This window comes from Morus notabilis, unplaced genomic scaffold (assembly GCF_000414095.1).
Source record: "Morus notabilis unplaced genomic scaffold, ASM41409v2 Scaffold124, whole genome shotgun sequence".
NCBI classification, from domain to species: Eukaryota; Viridiplantae; Streptophyta; class Magnoliopsida; order Rosales; family Moraceae; genus Morus; species Morus notabilis.
In genome coordinates, this window is record NW_010361697.1 from 678315 (window position 1) to 695892 (window position 17578).

Below are 17578 nucleotides of genomic sequence, written 5' to 3' on the forward strand. Positions count from 1 at the left end.
GACACACACTTTCTCTCTCCTCGCTCTCCTCTCTCTTTCTCTCTCCTCTCTCTTTCTCTCTCTCCAATGTCTGTTGTGTCTCCAACGCTCAAAAGCAATCACCACCTCGATCTTCTTCACTGAAATTCTCTCTCTGTTTCTCTTTCCTCTTTTCTCTTTCTTTCTCTCTCCAGTCGGAGCTCAAACGGTGGGCAGCGGAGAATGAGAGCCTCCGCCGATTTCCCGATCTTGGCGTTGGCGGCGGCCGCCGTCGCGCTTGCGTCGCTCTCGGCGGTCGTCTGCGGCGCCGGGTTTCTCCTACTCGAGAGAACTTTTCCTCTGACTCACCGAGTCGAACTCGACTCGCTCAGAGCTCGCGACGACCTCCGCCACGCCAGAATTTTGCAAGGCGGCGTCGTCGACTTCCCCGTCCAAGGCTCCTCTGATCCGTACTATGTCGGGTAGTTTTATCGGTTTTTTTTTTACGGCTTCTTTTCGTTAAAAGTTGGTGGATTTTATTCGGTTCTTTTTTTTTTTAATAAGTTTTGAGTTCTGTAATTTCATTGTTCTGTTGCTAAGTTTGGCTTCTAAGAAACTGGAAAGGAAAAGAAAATTAAAAGCCTCTGTTGGTTTCTTTTTCTTGTTTTCTTTGCTGAAAATGGTTTCTTTTTTCTTTTCTTTACCTTGAAAAATAATTGGTTTTCCGTACTCAGAAATGTTCATAAATTTGCTATCTTTACTTGAAAATTATGCTTTTGTTTATTCTTATCTATGTGAAAATTTGGGGTTTTGACTATTTGCTCCTCGGGCATTCTTTCTGAATCAGGATCAGTGGATCTTTTGTGTATGTACCTTTTTCTTGATTCTCTCCTGTTCTTATATTTTTCCATTTTTTGAGAATTTTTTTTGGATATTATTATTAAACTTGTTATTTAATGATTGAATTTCAGGCTATATTTCACAAAAGTGAGATTGGGCTCTCCTCCAAGAGAATTTAACGTGCAGATTGACACGGGAAGTGACATCTTGTGGGTTAACTGTAATGCCTGCAACGATTGCCCCCAGACTAGTGGACTTGGAGTAGAATTCTTTTTCCTTTCTTGTTTATTATGTAAAACAAAATTTCATTTACGTACAAAGCAATTAAGAGCTTAAGTGGTTAAGTGGTGCTTATACGTGTCTCTCTTTGTGCAGATTAAGCTGAATTTCTTTGATACTACTAGCTCATCAACTGCTGGGCTGATCGCTTGCTCGGACCCGATTTGCTCTTCCTCGATATCATCGTCTACTCAATGCGCTTCCGACAGTAATCAGTGTGTTTATACATTTCAGTATGGAGATGGAAGCGGGACTTCGGGCCATTATCTAACTGATGCATTGTATTTTGACATGATTCTGGGGCAATCTTATATTGCTAACTCTTCTGCTCCCATTGTTTTTGGGTGAGTGGTTAAAAGTTTGTATAATTACTTGTGCATCTGAAAAGTTGAAAGCACTTGTAGGAGAAGGAGAAGATAAGGGTAAAAGAAGCAGAGAATAAGCTCAAGTTTATATATGGATTGTTTAAGTATATGTGTTCTTGCTGCAAATTGATAATGTGGTTTATGCATACTTGCTGGTAATTTCTTTTAACTGTCAAATCACCTAAAAATGGCCTTTCCAGTATCAGTCGAAACTTTATGAACAGTCCAGAATTTATTTGGCTATTGCTGCAGTTGTATTGCTTAGCCTGAAAAAATGTTATGGATTATGTTTCTGGAGTAGAGTAAATTTCATATTTCTTCAATTGTATTGCTTCAGACCTGCTGTTGGTTTCACAGTGAATATGTTGGCTGACGTGCATTTTGAATATGGTGGTTGAAGTTTACCCTGGATGGTTGTGTTGGAGACAGGTGTAGTACCTATCAGTCTGGGGACTTGACTAAGACGGATAAAGCAGTTGATGGAATTTTTGGGTTTGGCCAAGGGCAACTTTCTGTGATATCGCAATTGTCATCTCGAGGAATAACTCCCAGAGTGTTCTCACATTGTTTGAAAGGAGACGGAAATGGAGGGGGTATACTCGTTCTTGGTGAGATTCTGGAGCCGAGCATTGTTTATACTCCTCTTGTCCCATCGCAGTACGCCCCTGTCCTTTCTTCGCATGAGATTTTTGTGTTTAACTATAGTACAAAAAGTCTTACTTCAGCTGGATATCTACATGTTGAGTTTTCAGTCCTTTAACTAATTCCTAATTAAAATTTTCCAGGCCTCACTATAATTTAGATCTGCAGAGCATCTCTGTGAATGGGCAAATCTTGCCAATTGATCCTTCAGCATTTGCTACATCAAACAACCGAGGAACTATCGTCGACTCTGGAACAACTTTGGCTTATCTTGTTGAAGAAGCATATGATCCTTTTGTTAGTGCTGTAAGTATCTTCACTGGGGCATGTTACATTTCGTGGTTGGATGAAACAACAAATGAATCAACTTTCTAATTATTCAAAAGAAACGAGAGTAATGCAAAGCTGATTTTATTTTTGGATACGTAGGTGACTAATTCTGTTTCACAATCAGTGACTCCCATGATTTCAAAAGGAAACCAGTGCTTTGTAGTTCCTACCAGGTTTGTTTTGTTATATTTATATAGTCTATCCTCTAAACTTTCCCTTCACGAGGGACAAGGAAAAGTTGGCCATAGCATTTGTTGTGGATTTCTTATATTCTTGGAATCTAAAGTCATCCTTATGTCCATTTTCTTTCAGTATAAGTGACATTTTCCCCCCAGTTAGTCTAAATTTTGCGGGCAGTGCATCCATGGTGTTAAAACCTGAAGAGTACCTTACACATCAAGGTTTTGTGGTAAGTCTCTTCCGGTTTTCACTCGTTCAACTCCCTACTTTTTGCTCGAGTTTCTTGCAGAGTGATATGGTGTTGCTAAAGTATAGATGGGTCACTTTATTGTCACAGGGTGGTGCTGCTTTGTGGTGCATTGGATTTGTGAAAGTTCAGAATGGCGTTTCAATATTAGGAGGTGGGATAACGAATTATGCTTATCAGTTTCTTTTTCTGAATTAATTATTTTCAAATGAGAAAAAAACAGTACTGCTAGAGGCTTGTACGTTGTTTGTCATTTAAAATGAAAACGGAAAATGGCATTCAGAGCAAGGCTCATGTAACCCTTGTCAACTTCTACGTGCTAGATTGCAGAGTACTTGCGACTTATAACCTTATGCATTTAAGGGAAATATCTAGAAAAATCTCGAAACTTGTTTTTGCTTCCTTATATTTGATTATTTGTGCTTTGAATTGTTGACCGATATCTATAACAGTTTCTAATTTTGGCATGCATGGAATGTTACGGTTTCTGTCATAAGAATGATGGATGCGTCAGTTTATTAACTTCAAGTTATTGACATCACTGGTTTCTTCCTTTGCAGATCTTGTTTTAAAAGATAAGATATTTGTGTATGATTTAGCTCATCAACGGGTTGGATGGGCTAATTACGATTGTAAGTTGAACCACTAATCCACATATATTCCTCCTTTCCTTTCCCTTAAACTGTGGTCCAATGCCTATGATAAATTACATCTGAATTTCCATTTTCCAGGTTCAACGTCTGTAAATGTCTCCGTAACTTCTAGCAAAGACTTCATCAACGCGGGGCAGCTGAGTGTGAGCAGCTCATCAAGAGAGATGTTCTTCAAGATGTTACCGATAGGCTTTGTCGCTCTTCTATTGCTGCACACTGCGATATTCTCAGAATTCCAGTTTTTGTAACTTTAAAGCGTCAGGTTTACATTCCCATTCTTTCCAATCCGCCTATCGGCTTTGCCCGTCTTTATTTATCGCATTGGCGGGGCATTTATCTTTTTTTGTTTGGATTATTGCAAAGCACCAGGGGTTTACGGTTCCTCCGACTTCCAGCATAATTCTCCTGCTCCGCTTCTGATCTCTGATATTGCCAGAATCATAGGCTTAAACGTGTACAGGGCAGTTGGTACTAGTTTCAGTGTTTGTAACCATGTATTGTGGCCATTGGAAAAGCAAGGGCAAGGCCAAATTTGTAGTTAGATAAGAATATAGAGATATCTTGTGTTGTCCAGTTTAGCCGATCATTTTTGTAAAACCTATATTTAACTTAAAATCCCTTGTTTAAAGTAAGAGAATGTACTTTAATTGAGTAGTTTTATTTTAGAAATATTGTCCAGTGACACAAGTTATATTTTATGGCGAGCTTTAAAGTTTTAGGTAAAGAAACAAATGCCCTGTTTATTTCGCTGATTCGAGTTTAGAATTCGAGTTTTGTTACAGTGAAAAGCTCTCACAAACAATCACATCTAATTTTTTTGCTACAGTAAAAAACTCTCACATAAAATCACATCTCAATTTGAATTAAAAACTCGTATCAGCGAACTAAACGGGCTCAAAGAGTGTTAAGTGGTTCCTTAATGTAGAAGAAAAAGTTTTACTATCTGTACTATTTTTCTTCAGTTGTAAGCAGTATTCTCTGTTTTATCATTACACTAGTGAAAAGCTTTGTTGTTGTAGTTGGTTGTTTTTTTTTTTTTTTTTTTTTGAGTTTATAATAATATGGGTACATGATGCTGAACATTCATATTCTATACGAATGTGTGTGTATATATATATATATATATTTACGTTTTTCTTTGAAAAAATATTAACATTTTTGGTACTTAGAATTTGTAATCAATATGGAAAAATGAAGAGTGTCTTTATTTATTTATTTATTTTTGAGGTAAAAGGGGGGGTTTTCTTTTTAAATGAGCGCATAAATTTTAATTTTTATCCAGAAATTTTAATACCAACCTGTGGATATTTAGGATTGTTTATTCTTTTTAAAAATTGAAATCCTTAGGCTAATACTCTTCTTTTAAAATCAAAGAAAATCTCACTCGCTCTTTTGTCCTTTTTGCACAAAATTAGGTACGTATGAACACAAATTTTGAGTTTGAAACTTTTACGATGAAATTTAATCTGTAAGTATCAGTTGACATTGTAAGCTCATCAATAATATATAAAATTAAAAAACAAAAATAAATAATAAATAATGGTTTGTGATTATTATCTTATCTTAAAATTTAAACACTCGAAGATGATTAGGAATATATTTTAATGGTATCCTATTATAATCTTATCTTATAATTCCAAACTCTCTAGGAAATTTTTATGGGCACTTCTTTAGATTTCTCTCATCGTTTCTTTTGAGATGATTAGAGAAGAAACGCGATAGAGTTTAATATTTAAGACAATGAAAAGAAAAATGAATAAAACAAACATCAAAGAACAAAGCGAAGAAATAAGGAAATTTTGGCGGGGGAGAAGACTCGGGTAAGAGAGAGAGAGAGACACATTCATATTCTAGACGAATGTGTGTGTATATATATATATGTATATATATTTACGTTTTTCTTCGAAATAATATTAACATTTTTGATACTTAGAATTTGTAATCAATATGGAAAAATGAAGGGTGTCTTTATATATTTAATTATTTTTGCGGTAAAAGGAGGTTTTTTTTTTTTTTTTTTTTTTAAATGAGGGCATAAATTTTAATTTTTATCCAGAAATTTTAATACCAACTTGTGGATATTAAGGATTGTTTATTCTTTTTAAAAATTGAAATCCTTAGGCCAATACTCTTCTTTTAAAATTAGAGAAAATCTCGTTCGCACCTTTCTCCTTTTTGTACAAATTTAGGCACGTATGAACATAAATTTTGAGTTTAGAACTTTTACGATAAATTTAATCTGTAAGTATCAATTGACATTGTAAGCTCATCAATAATATATATAATTAAAAAATAAAAAAATAAAAAATAAATAATTAATGGTTTGTGATTATTATCTTATCTTAAAATTTAAACGCTCTAGGATGACTATGAATATCTTTTAAAGGTATGCTATTATAATCTTATCTTATAATTCCAAACTCTCTAGGAAATTTTTATGGGCACTTCTTTAGATTTCTCTCATCGTTTCTTAGTTTTGGGATGATTAGAGAAGAAACGCGATAGAATTTAATATTTAAGACAATGAAAAGAAAAATGAATAAAACAAACATCAAAGAACAAGGCGAAGAATATGGAAATTTTGGCAGGGGAGAAGACACGGGTAAGAGAGCGAGAGAAACATTCATATTCTATACGAATGTGTGTGTGTGTGTGTGTATATATATATATATATACACGTTTTTCTTCGAAATAATATTAACATTTTTGGTACTTGGAAGTTGTAATCAATATGGAAAAATGAAGGATGTCTTTATATATTAATTTATTTTTGATGTAAAAGGGGATTTTTTTTAAATGAGGGCATAAATTTTAATTTTTATCCAGAAATTTTAATACCAACCTGTGGATATTTAGGATTGTTTATTCTTTTTAAAAATTGAAATCCTTAGGCTAATACTCTTCTTTTAAAATCAGAGAAAATCTCGCTCGTTTTTTGTATTTTTTACATAAAATTAGGCACGTATGAACACAAATTTTGAGTTTTGAATTTTTACGATGAAATTTAATCTGTAAGTATCAGTTGACATTATAAGCTCATCAATAATATATAAAATTAAAAAACAAAAATAAATAAATAAATAATGGTTTGTGATTATTATCTTATTTTAAAATTCAAATGCTTTAGGATGACTAGGAATATCTTTTAATGGTATGTTATTATAATCTTATCTGATAATTCCAAACTTGATAGGAAATTTTTATGGGCACTTCTTTCGATTTCTCTTGTCGTTTCTTAGTTTTGGGATGATTAGTGAAGAAACGCGATAGAGTTTAATATTTAAGACAATGAAAAGAAAAATGAATAAAACAAACATCAAAGAAGAAGGCGAAGAAATAGGGAAATTTGAGGCTAAAAATCGATTTTTGGCTGTGAAAAGAAGCCGAGAGAATCTCCGTCCACCGAACAGAAACTTGTATATTGGAAGCCGTTTTTTAATTTTTAATTTTTAATTTAATTTTTATATAAGCTTTGAAACAGTCTTTACGGTTGGCTGGGTCCCACTTTCATTACCCGCCTCTCCCTCACTATAACTCTGTCACCCGCGCACTCATCAGTCCTCTCCCCTCCGTTTTCACGCACGTGCGACTTTCCTACCACGCGCCAACTCAAATACGTACCACCCATGATTTCCGAAAAAGAAATAAATAACAAAAATGAAAATTTTCGTTTGGATTTCTCTCGCGCAAAAAACGGAATTAAACCGGGTAATCCCTTGACCGTACGATATTACGTAATATTCGGCGTACGAAATTCAAAAAAATTCAAAGAAAATCAGGTTTATCATTTAGTTGTAGTAAACGCGGTTCTCGTGCGCGTGGGAACGGACGTACGCTTAAGAAATCAGTGTTGCGAACGGCCTTAACCTCCTCTAGTCTCTGTCCATGCAAAATCCTACCATCTTTCTCTCTCCCCCTTTCTCTCTCCTCCCTTTCTCTCTCTAAGATCAGAGTCTAATTCCTCGGAACCCAAATAAAAACAGCATTCTTCTCCTCTTCTCTTCTCATCTCTTCTCACTCATTCTTCATCACTCGAAACCCTAACTCTCTCTCTCTCTCTCTCTCTCTTCTCTTTCTCTCTCTATCTCTTCTTGAGATTGTAAATTGAGTCGCGGAGTACTGATCTTGGCCATTCTTGGCGAGCATTGTGTATCGATCGATCGGAACATTCTTTTGTGATTGATTGATTGTTTATCATCATAAATGGCGGTTGTTCCGACGGTGCCGGCCGCCATTTCCAGCTTCCATTCTTTGTACGTCGGCGACCTCCACCCGGACGTCAACGACAGCATGCTCTGGGATGCCTTCTCCGAGTTCAAGAGCGTTTCGTCCGTGAGAATCTGCAGAGACTCGAGAACCGATCGCTCTCTTTGCTATGGCTACATCAACTTCGGTAACCTCCAAGAAGGTAATATTCTTGTACTGTCTCATTGAAGAATAATGACGATCACTTTCTTTTCTTTCCTTTTTTACCTTTTCGTTTTGTTTTGTTTTTTCCTCATGCTGGTACGTGATACCTAGAAAATCTTAGGTGCAAGAATCGGAACTGCAATCTTGAATCTTGGCTTGGGTTAGGTTTTTTGGTTTTTTTGTTTTGTTTCTGATATGTTTTGACCTAATAGGGTGTTTGATCACTTGAATTGTGTTTGGAATCATGATAAACTTTTGTGTTAATCGATTAAATTTTGCTTAGGGTTCAATATTTGTGTTAATTCAACCTTGTTCGTTCGGTTACTAGAGTGCTTGATGATTAAGTGGGTTGGTATAGGATTCTGCTTTGTTTCCATCTTCAAAGAAAGAAAAGAAAAGAATTGAATACTATAGATGTTAGTTTCTTGAATTGTTTCATCAAACCTTTAGGTTCTTTAATACTTAATTATCCAAAAAGTTTCCGAGACTACTAACATTAATGTGGTGTGTTAAGTGGTGTCAATTGCAAATTTTACTGTATTAATTGTTCGAATTATTATTCACCAGTGATTTCTTTTTTTTCTTCCATTTGTCAGCAATTCGAGCTATAACGACAATGAATCACAGTACTGTTCATGGGAAACAGATAAGAGTCATGTGGTCAAATCGTGACCCTGATTCGAGAAATAGTGGACTCGGGAACGTGTTTGTGAAGGTAATTTTCTTATTGCTCAATTAATTGCTGGGCTTTTTTATTTTTTTTTGTGCGCGCGCACACCATAAATGTTAATTGTTTGCTAAAGAACCTGGAATGTTATTTGGCAGAACTTATGCGAGTCAATAGATAGTATGGGGCTGCGAGAGTTGTTCCAGAAATTTGGGTTCATTCGATCTTGCAAAGTGGCCACGTTTGAGGATGGGAAGAGCAGAGGCTACGGTTTTGTTCAATTCGAGACTGTGGAAGCTTCAAATGCTGCTATTCGGGAATTGAATGGACAAACTGTTGGAGACAAGCAGATGTATGTGCTGGGCAAACTTGGAATTTTTCTTGATCTTTCCCACAAAAAGACATTTTGCGTCAATAGTTGGTCGTATCAATTTCTATTAAGTATCTGATGTTTATTAATTATATATTCTACTATTCATGGGCCCAACAGATATGTGACGAACTTCGTCAGAAAGATGGATCGGATGTCTAATCCTGATGCCAAATACACAAATCTGTACGTTAAGAATTTGGACTCAGATGTCAGCCAAGAGCTTCTGGAGGAAAAGTTCGAGAAATTTGGGAAGATTATTAGCTTGGCTATTGCAAGGGATGAGAGTGGAGCGCCAAAAGGCTTTGGCTTTGTGAGTTTTGATAACCCTGATGATGCTAGACAAGCTCGGGAAGAAATGAATGGAACCCAACTCGGTAGGTTGCTTATATTTTTACTATAATTAATAAATTGCATCTGATTTCGCGTCTTTGGTTAACTCTGTTTTCTGTTATGTCTTTTCTCGGACAGGCTCCCGGGTTCTGTATGTAGCAAGGGCTCAGACGAAGTCCGAGCGTAAGCAAATCCTTCGTCGTGAGTATGAGGAGAAACGCAAGGAGCAAATTCTAAAATACAAGGTAATTTACTTGTTTTATAATTCTCTGCCCTGGTTTCAATTCATACTTTTTCGTTTAACATTTCCCACTCTGTTTGATAACAACAGAACTCAAACGTGTACTTGAAGAATATCGATGAGGATGTCACCGACGAAGAGCTGAGAGAACATTTCACTCAATGTGGTGCTGTCACTTCTGCAAAAATTATGCGAGATGACAAAGGAATAAGCAAGGGTTTTGGATTCATTTGCTTCTCTACACCCGAGGAGGCCTCTAAAGCTGTGAACACTTTCCATGGTAAGAAGATTTCCATACGTATGATGTTTTTAGAAAGTAGAGCTTTAAATGTAGTAGCCTCTGTCAGTTCTAGCTTGGCAATTTTCATACTGAAAGAATCATTAAGTTCAAGATCTCTTGGGGTTGTACTTTTCCACTTTCCCTGTAGATGGTACTTCGTTCGTGTATGATTTTTCTAATTTTGTACCCTTTAATCTGATAGGAGTTATGTTTCATCGGAAACCATTATACGTGGCTATCGCTCAGAGGAAGGAGGAAAGAAAAGCACAACTACAGCTTCAGCATTCACAGCGTATGCCTACAGGACCATCAGGACCTTCATCTCCTCTTATCCCTGGAGGATATTCTCCTTTCTACTACCCAGCTTCTTCTGTTCCACATGTGCCTCCTCGGCCAGGGTTAATGTATCAATCTATAGGGATGAGGCCAGACTGGATGGCTAACAGCTTTGCTCCCCCAACCAGACCAGCCTTCCAACCATCACCAGTCCCTGTAAGTACCCTTTGTAAAGTACCTAATTGGCTTATGAACTTAATAAGCCCATCCATATTTCTACTAGTTTTGTTGCCTCACATCAAGTTCTTGACGTGCAGATGCCAAATGCTCCAAGACCAAACAGGCAAAACAGAGGCAGGGTGAATGGGCATATGCTTCCAAATGTGCAACACTTGCAACAGCCTGCGAACTTTTCAAAAGATTCAATCAATCACCAGGTATCGCTTTCTTTCCTTTACCGTTGTGCTAAGTACTCATTATGGCAGAGATTTTCTAATTTCTTGCTTCCATGTATTGCAGCGCGCTGGACAAACAAAATACATACCGAATGGGCGTCAACGGGAGATAAATAGAGGACCATCTTGTGTCTCATCTGCTGCTTCCAATTCTTTTGGAGTTGGGTCTCCTGGGCCAGAGACGTTGAGTAGCATGCTCGCTGCTGCCACTCCTGGGCATCAGAAACACATACTTGGAGAGCATCTGTATCCACTTGTCCAAAAACACAAGGTAAAATTTGTAAACTTAGTATTTTAGCGTAACATTTTGATCCCTCTTCATTTTCAAGCCACATTTGAGAAAGTCTATGACCCTTTGTACTTAATCATACGAACCACTTTCTAGATGTAGTTATATCTCTCCGTGGAGGTTATATCATATCAACCCTTAATATCTTTTTTTCTTTGTGGTGTTTTTTTGTTGTTGTTGCTCTTACGATCACATTCAACACCATAATCATAACATTTTCCTCTGCAGCCCGAACTCACCGCGAAGATTACGGGGATGCTTCTGGAGATGGACAATTCAGAGTTGCTGCTTTTGTTGGAGTCGCCCGACTCTTTGGCTGCCAAAGTCGACGAAGCTGTGGAGGTGCTCAAGATCTCGAATGCCAAAGTACCAGGGCAAGATGCTCTTCATCCCAATTACCTGTCTGCTGAGGTTGCAGTCAACTGAAACGCTAACTTCGATTGATACTTCTTGTGTTAGAGCTGGTTTGATGGGCGTCTCATGCTCCGGGAGGGAAGGATTTTTTTATCATTTTCATGAGCAAACTTACTAGAGTGTGTCTGCGGTCTCTCTCCTTGGCTTGTTTTGTTTCTCTTTAAAGCATGGTATGCATTAACAGAGACATATCAGCTTATCGTAGTAGTAGTTTTTTTAGGATTTGTCAGAAGATATGCTTTTCGAACCAACTTCTTTGAACTTTTTCTTTTGGTTGAATGTAGTTCTCTAATTGAGCTTTTAATTCGTGGAATAAACTCTTATACACAATTCATCGACCATGTTACCATTGTTATTATGGTATGCTAGAATTCTTGGAGACAACCTTGACTATCTTCACATGGTCTACTTTTTTTTTTATTTTTTATTTTTATTTTTTATCTTAAACATAGAAAAATATTGATTTTATCATTAGACATGTTAAAATATAACACTCACAATAATGCATCCTATATATTTTCGTAGATATTCTCCATTTAAACATTAAATAAAACTGAAACTTGTGGTTTGGCACTGGCTGTAATTCCTAAATATTTTCACCAAACCACAAGTGAGACAAAAAGGGATATATATATATATATATATATATTTTACGGTTGAAAATTTTATACAAACGATCGTACTAAACCACACCAATATTATATAATGTGCGTTGTGCAATTTAAATAGACCCAACAAAAGTTAGCACATTTATATTAATATGTACTTTTAATATGTATTCCTAAAAATAATCGCATCATATGACAATAAAACACAACCATAATAAAGGTCACTAGTTTCCACATGTAAGTGCATTTTTTTCCCCTTCCAAATATATGTTGTTACTTTATACACTGAAATAATTTTCTCCAAAATACTCTTAATCAAACATTTTTCTACTTCTCATATGAACACACTAATTAATTTTCTATTTGATTTTTTAAATATGTTTTTATATTTAAAAAAAACTACTACTAAAATAATTACTCTTAAATATACCCTTAGTCAAACATCTGTCCATATGTACATCCTAATTACTTTTCTATTTGATTTTATGTTCTATAATATAAATTATTTGCATAATACCATATAATATTATTTTACTTCTAATTTAAAATAAGTTAACGCAATCACCATTTGAAGTAATTTTAACTTGAATCATCTAAAAATATAATTGTTTTTTTATTTCTATTTTAATTTGTTAATTAAGAGTTCGATAGAAGCTCCTGATAGATTATACTATCACACTTATTTAAGATATTTTTTTATAAATATATTGTACATTAAATTTATAAAAATGAATTTTTTAAAATTAAATCTAAAATAATTAACACTAAATTGTAAATAAAATTTTTACTATATATGTAATAAAGCTTTTAATAGGATTTTAGGCACGCTAACAAACTAGTCTAACTAAAATAAAAGTGTCTCTCCTTGTGGTGCTAATATGTGGCGTGACGTTTCGTTCCCGTTTTATTTATTTTTCTTTTTTCTTACTTTTGTTTTGTTTTTAGATTTACATACTTGTTCTCTATTGATGTTAATTCTCATTTTTCTACTGCTTTCACATATATTTTCAAATCCGATTCGTTAAAGTTTTTTCTCTTTTAATTTCTCAATAAATACATATATATATATATATTTACAAATACCTCCTCATTTAAGTAGTTTTTTTTTTTTTGTTGTTTTGTTTTGTTTTGTTTTGTTTTATAATCTACAAAATCTCATAGGTAAACCATAATTAGTTTTCTATTTGATTTGTTTTAAAATATGCTTTATATTTTAAAAAAATACTATTACTAAAATAATTATACTCAAATATGTATTTACGTAAATATCTTTTTCTTTTCTACCGGTTCATACTAATTAATTTTCTATTTGATTTGTCGGGATCAACATATTCCTTTTAACAAGTTAATTTATATTTATAAAAATATAGCATGTTTATATTAATACATCTATGTTTAAAATCTATTTTTTAAATGCAATTTATTGAAAATTATATAGTGGACGTTTGGTTCATGGATTCAGAATCATGATTTGAACCATTTTCAATTTACGTGTATTTTTTGTGGGAAAACATACTGTAACGAACCATGAATCATGATTTAAATCATGACACGAATACAACAACTAAACACACTCATATTTATTTAGGCTTTTTCTGTAAACCTCCACTATTTTTGTGGGGGAGATTTCCCCGTTAACATTGAACACGCGGGGGTCATGGGATGGACAAAGAACCAGTATTTGCGAGTGACTTTGACCTTTTCACATTTTCTAATAAAAAAATTGTATTAATTAATCTTTGTGGAGGACAATTTGGTAATATGAGCAGAGTAATTTAGTAGACATTTGGTTAATGGATTCAGAATCATGATTCTGAACCATTCTCGATTTATGTGTGTTTTGTATGAGAGAAAATACTGTAACGAACTATGAACAATGACTCAAATCATGACACGAATACACTACGTGTGTTTCTTCTATTTTTATGAATGTCTTGAGAGGGTAAAAAAGTAAAATTGTTTTATCAACTGTTAAAAATTGGTTTCTTCAATTGTAGAAGTGACTATGAGTAACGTAATACCAATGCGGTGAATCGTAACGATTAGATGAGATTGTATTTTAGGAATGTGGTGTCGTTTTTGAGTAGGTGTCACAAACACTCTGCAGAGCAAGGAATTTCGACGAAGCCATGGCATTTCAGATCCAATTGCTTTTTATTCGAATGATGAAGGTGAAATTCACGTTCAACAAGAAGATGTGTTGAGACTTTTGGGGGAAAAAATTCTAGCTCTGGTTCCAATTCTCAGAAATCTAATATTATTGAAAATGGTGATACTGAATCTGAACATAGAAAAAGATAGGAACTGAAGAACTAGATGCTTCTAATGGTAGAAACTGAGAATTGCAGTTTCAAACGGTTTGATAATTGAAATTGCACAAATGGGCAGGTAATGCTAAAGAGCCTTCGTATATTTCAGAATCCTTGTTAAGGAAAATATGGGATCTTAGGAGTAAAGTGATCATTGACTTTTATGTATATCATTTATTTGATTCTTTCTCTTGTAATATGAGATAGAATAGGAAATGTAGTCTGAATAGAGCAGACTTTTAGGATCATTCTTCTGTATATATATATTTCCCATTATCACTTAATGGACATTAAGCTTTTAACAGCAACTAAATTATTATGGCATCAGAGCGTTGAAAATCACCTTACAGAATAGTGTAAAAAAAATAAAAATAAACAAACTAGGCGTCATACTTTTCACCGCCAGCTTCCATGGCAAAGAATGACGAGAGAACATCGGAGAAAGATGAAGCGTCTAAGCTTCATGTAAACAAGTATGAAGATCCAAGCGATCCCTTCTATCTTCATCACTCGGATCAACCAGGTTTGGTCTTTGTGACTCAAATATTGACACAAGAAAACTATCTCAACTGGAGCCATGCCATGCTCATGGCTCTCATCACCAAAAACAAAGATGGCTTCATCGATGGTACTATTACCAAACCTCTCTCTGGATCAGCAAGGGAAATTAAGCAGTGGACTCGCTGCAACCTTCTTGTTAAGGTATGGATTCTCAACACCATCTCACTTAACATTGCACAAAGTGTGATGTACAACGACAGTGCTTTGGAGCTTTGAAACGAATTGAAGGAGCTCTTTTCTCACACCAACAATGTGCATCTCTTCCATATTGATCAAGAGATTCATGGTTGTGTACAAGGAGGCATGAACATTGGCGAATACTACACCAAACTGAAGGGCTTATGGGATACACGAGATGTGTTATGTCCTCTTCCACCTTGTGATAGTGAAATGACAAAGAAGTTACAAGAGTATCAACAAAAGCAGCGGACCATAAGATTTCTCATGGGACTTGACGGAACCTATATGACAGCTCGTGGATAGATTTTAATCATAGAGCCTTTGCCTGTAATGAACAAGGTATTCTCCCTTATTATTCAAGATGAAAAACAACGTGTCATTTCTTCGCAGATGATGGGAAAGACACCAGATGCCGCTACGTTCGCTGTCAAGGACGAATCACAAAAGTCAAATAGAAACCATATGCAAAGGAATGCACATCTCAAGTGCGATCACTGCAATATCACGGGACACTCCACCGAAAATTACCAGGCACATCTCAAGTGTGATTACTGTGGTTTCAGGGGCCACACTATTGATGTTTGTTAAAAATTAAAAAGGGCCACTTCAGACAAAAAGGGAAACTCGAGCTTTTCTTCCAAGGCTCACTATGCAGATTCCAAACTGAATAATGCTACAGCACTGCCATCATTCTACAGCCTTACAACAGAACAATATCATGATCTAATGGCCCTTATTGATAGGACCAAATCAGGTAGCATCGCTAATCAAGTGAGTTCAGCCCCAATAGTAAGCAGTGATTCAGGTACTGCAACTCGTGCATATGATTTTGATTCAGAGACCAATTGGATCTTTGACACAAGGCCAACCGACCATATGGTCTGCTCATCTAATTTGATGACTACCAGTACACTTGTTACCAATCGTTATGTGCATTTACCAAATCATGCTCTTGCCTGTGTAACACATATAGGCACCATACGGTTTTCTGACAAACTCATACTCCATAATGTGTTGTGTGTTCCAACTTTCAAATTAAATTTAATATTAGTGGCTAGTCTTGCTAAGACTGCCTCCTGTGTTGCAACCTTCACCAAAAACCTTTGTTTTGTTCAGGACAAATATTCGGGGAAGACGATTGGGACGGGAACTGAGCGAAAATGACTCTACTACCTGAATATCAAGAAGAATGCTGGGTGTTGCTCCATTTCAACCGCGGGTCACCACTAGTTCCCACCTTTGGCAGCAACGTCTTGGCCACCTTTCAAATAAAAGTCTGCAATCTCTGTCATTATTTAATAAGACCATACATTTTTGTTCTATTGATGATTGTTCCATTTGTCCTCTTGCCAAACAAACTCAAAAACTTTTTCCTTTGAGTTCTATTAATACAACATTGCCTTTTTAGTTAATACATGTTGATATTTGGGGGGGGGGGGGGGGGGCGCTATCATGTTCCAACTCTTAATGGGGCGAAGTATTTTCTAACAATAGTTGATGATTTTTCACAATATACATGGGTTTATCTGTTACACAAAAAATTTGAGGCACGTGATTTTCTTGTCACTTTCGTCAAGATGGTTGAGACGTAATTTGCATATCGTATAAAGATTATTCACAGTGATAATGGACAAGAATTTGATATCATCTAACTTTTTTATGATAAAGGAATTTTTCACCAAACCAGTTGTGTTTCTACTCTGCAACAAAATGGGGTTGTCGAGCGCAAACACCGTCACCTTCTAAATATAGCCCGTGCCTTACTTTTTCAAGCTAACCTTCCAAAACAATTTTGGGGGGATGCCATTCTTACTATTGCTTACCTCATCAACCGCACGCCTACACCAGTTTGTAAAGGTAAAACACCATATGAAGTTCTTTTCTATAAATCACCAGCATATGAGCATCTACGTGTTTTCGGCTGCTTATGTTTTGCATCCACTCATCATCATAGACCTAGTAAGTTTGACACCCGATCCACCCGATGCTTATTTCTTGAATATCCATATGGCACCAAAGGATATTGAGTCTATAACTTAGATACATGACGAATTTTTATCTCTCGTGATGTACTTTTCCATGAGCATATTTTTCCCTACAGTATCTCTGCTACCACACAACCAGTCGTACTTTCACCACCATCTTCCATTGTCTATGATGATAGGCACCCAACCATGCAAGACCAGGCTTCAACATCCCAAACCCAAGACGTGATACCTCAAATTCACGAAATCTCTGTACCTACTTCTCTAACACCTCCAAACACAGATGTCGAACCTGAACCCATCACCACTGGCTCACCTAACATCATCCTCTCTTCTCCATCCACCACAAATCCTTCCGCCACACCTCAACGTGAACCACGATTGCGACGCGCCACTCATGCACCCAGCTATCTTCAACAATACCATGTAAAAGCGTCCTTGCCGTCTCGGTCCCTTCCCTCATCTCACTTGGTGTTGACGGACAACAAAGGTATTTCTCACCCCTTATCCCAAGTTCTCACTTATGATTAACTCTCACCAGTACACAGAGTTTTTGCTACATCTCTTTCAACTGTAAAAGAACCGACATCCTTTGCACAAGCCATCCAGGATCCTAAATGGAGACATGCCATGCAAGATGAACTTACTGCTCTCGAAGCCAATGGTACTTGGTCTCTCCAACCTTTACCCCGCAACAAGAAGCCCG

At 35.9% G+C, this 17578-nt stretch overlaps 2 protein-coding genes across 3 annotated transcripts; both read left to right on the forward strand.

Annotated features, from left to right (window-relative positions):
• Positions 1–4163, forward strand: LOC21405434 (aspartic proteinase-like protein 2). 2 transcript variants are annotated; one of them, XM_024167213.1, is made up of 11 exons: positions 1–440; positions 806–823; positions 930–1059; positions 1174–1421; positions 1872–2099; positions 2228–2390; positions 2514–2587; positions 2727–2823; positions 2932–2995; positions 3402–3473; positions 3573–4163. In XM_024167213.1, exons 1-11 carry the CDS (start codon positions 202–204, stop codon positions 3740–3742), a joined length of 1503 nt encoding a protein of 500 aa, XP_024022981.1. In that variant the 5' UTR covers positions 1–201; the 3' UTR covers positions 3743–4163. The 2 variants fall into 2 exon arrangements, with proteins under 2 accessions (XP_024022981.1, XP_010098857.1); XM_010100555.2 differs by lacking the exon at positions 806–823.
• Positions 4164–7697: 3534 nt separating this feature from the next.
• On the forward strand, positions 7698–11241 carry LOC21405435 (polyadenylate-binding protein 7). The gene is made up of 10 exons (XM_024167241.1): positions 7698–7902; positions 8501–8619; positions 8730–8923; positions 9062–9318; positions 9413–9519; positions 9606–9795; positions 9998–10291; positions 10375–10508; positions 10591–10797; positions 11044–11241. The coding sequence occupies exons 1-10, from the start codon at positions 7698–7700 to the stop codon at positions 11239–11241; spliced, it is 1905 nt and encodes a 634-aa protein (XP_024023009.1).
• Positions 11242–17578: the final 6337 nt, after the last annotated feature.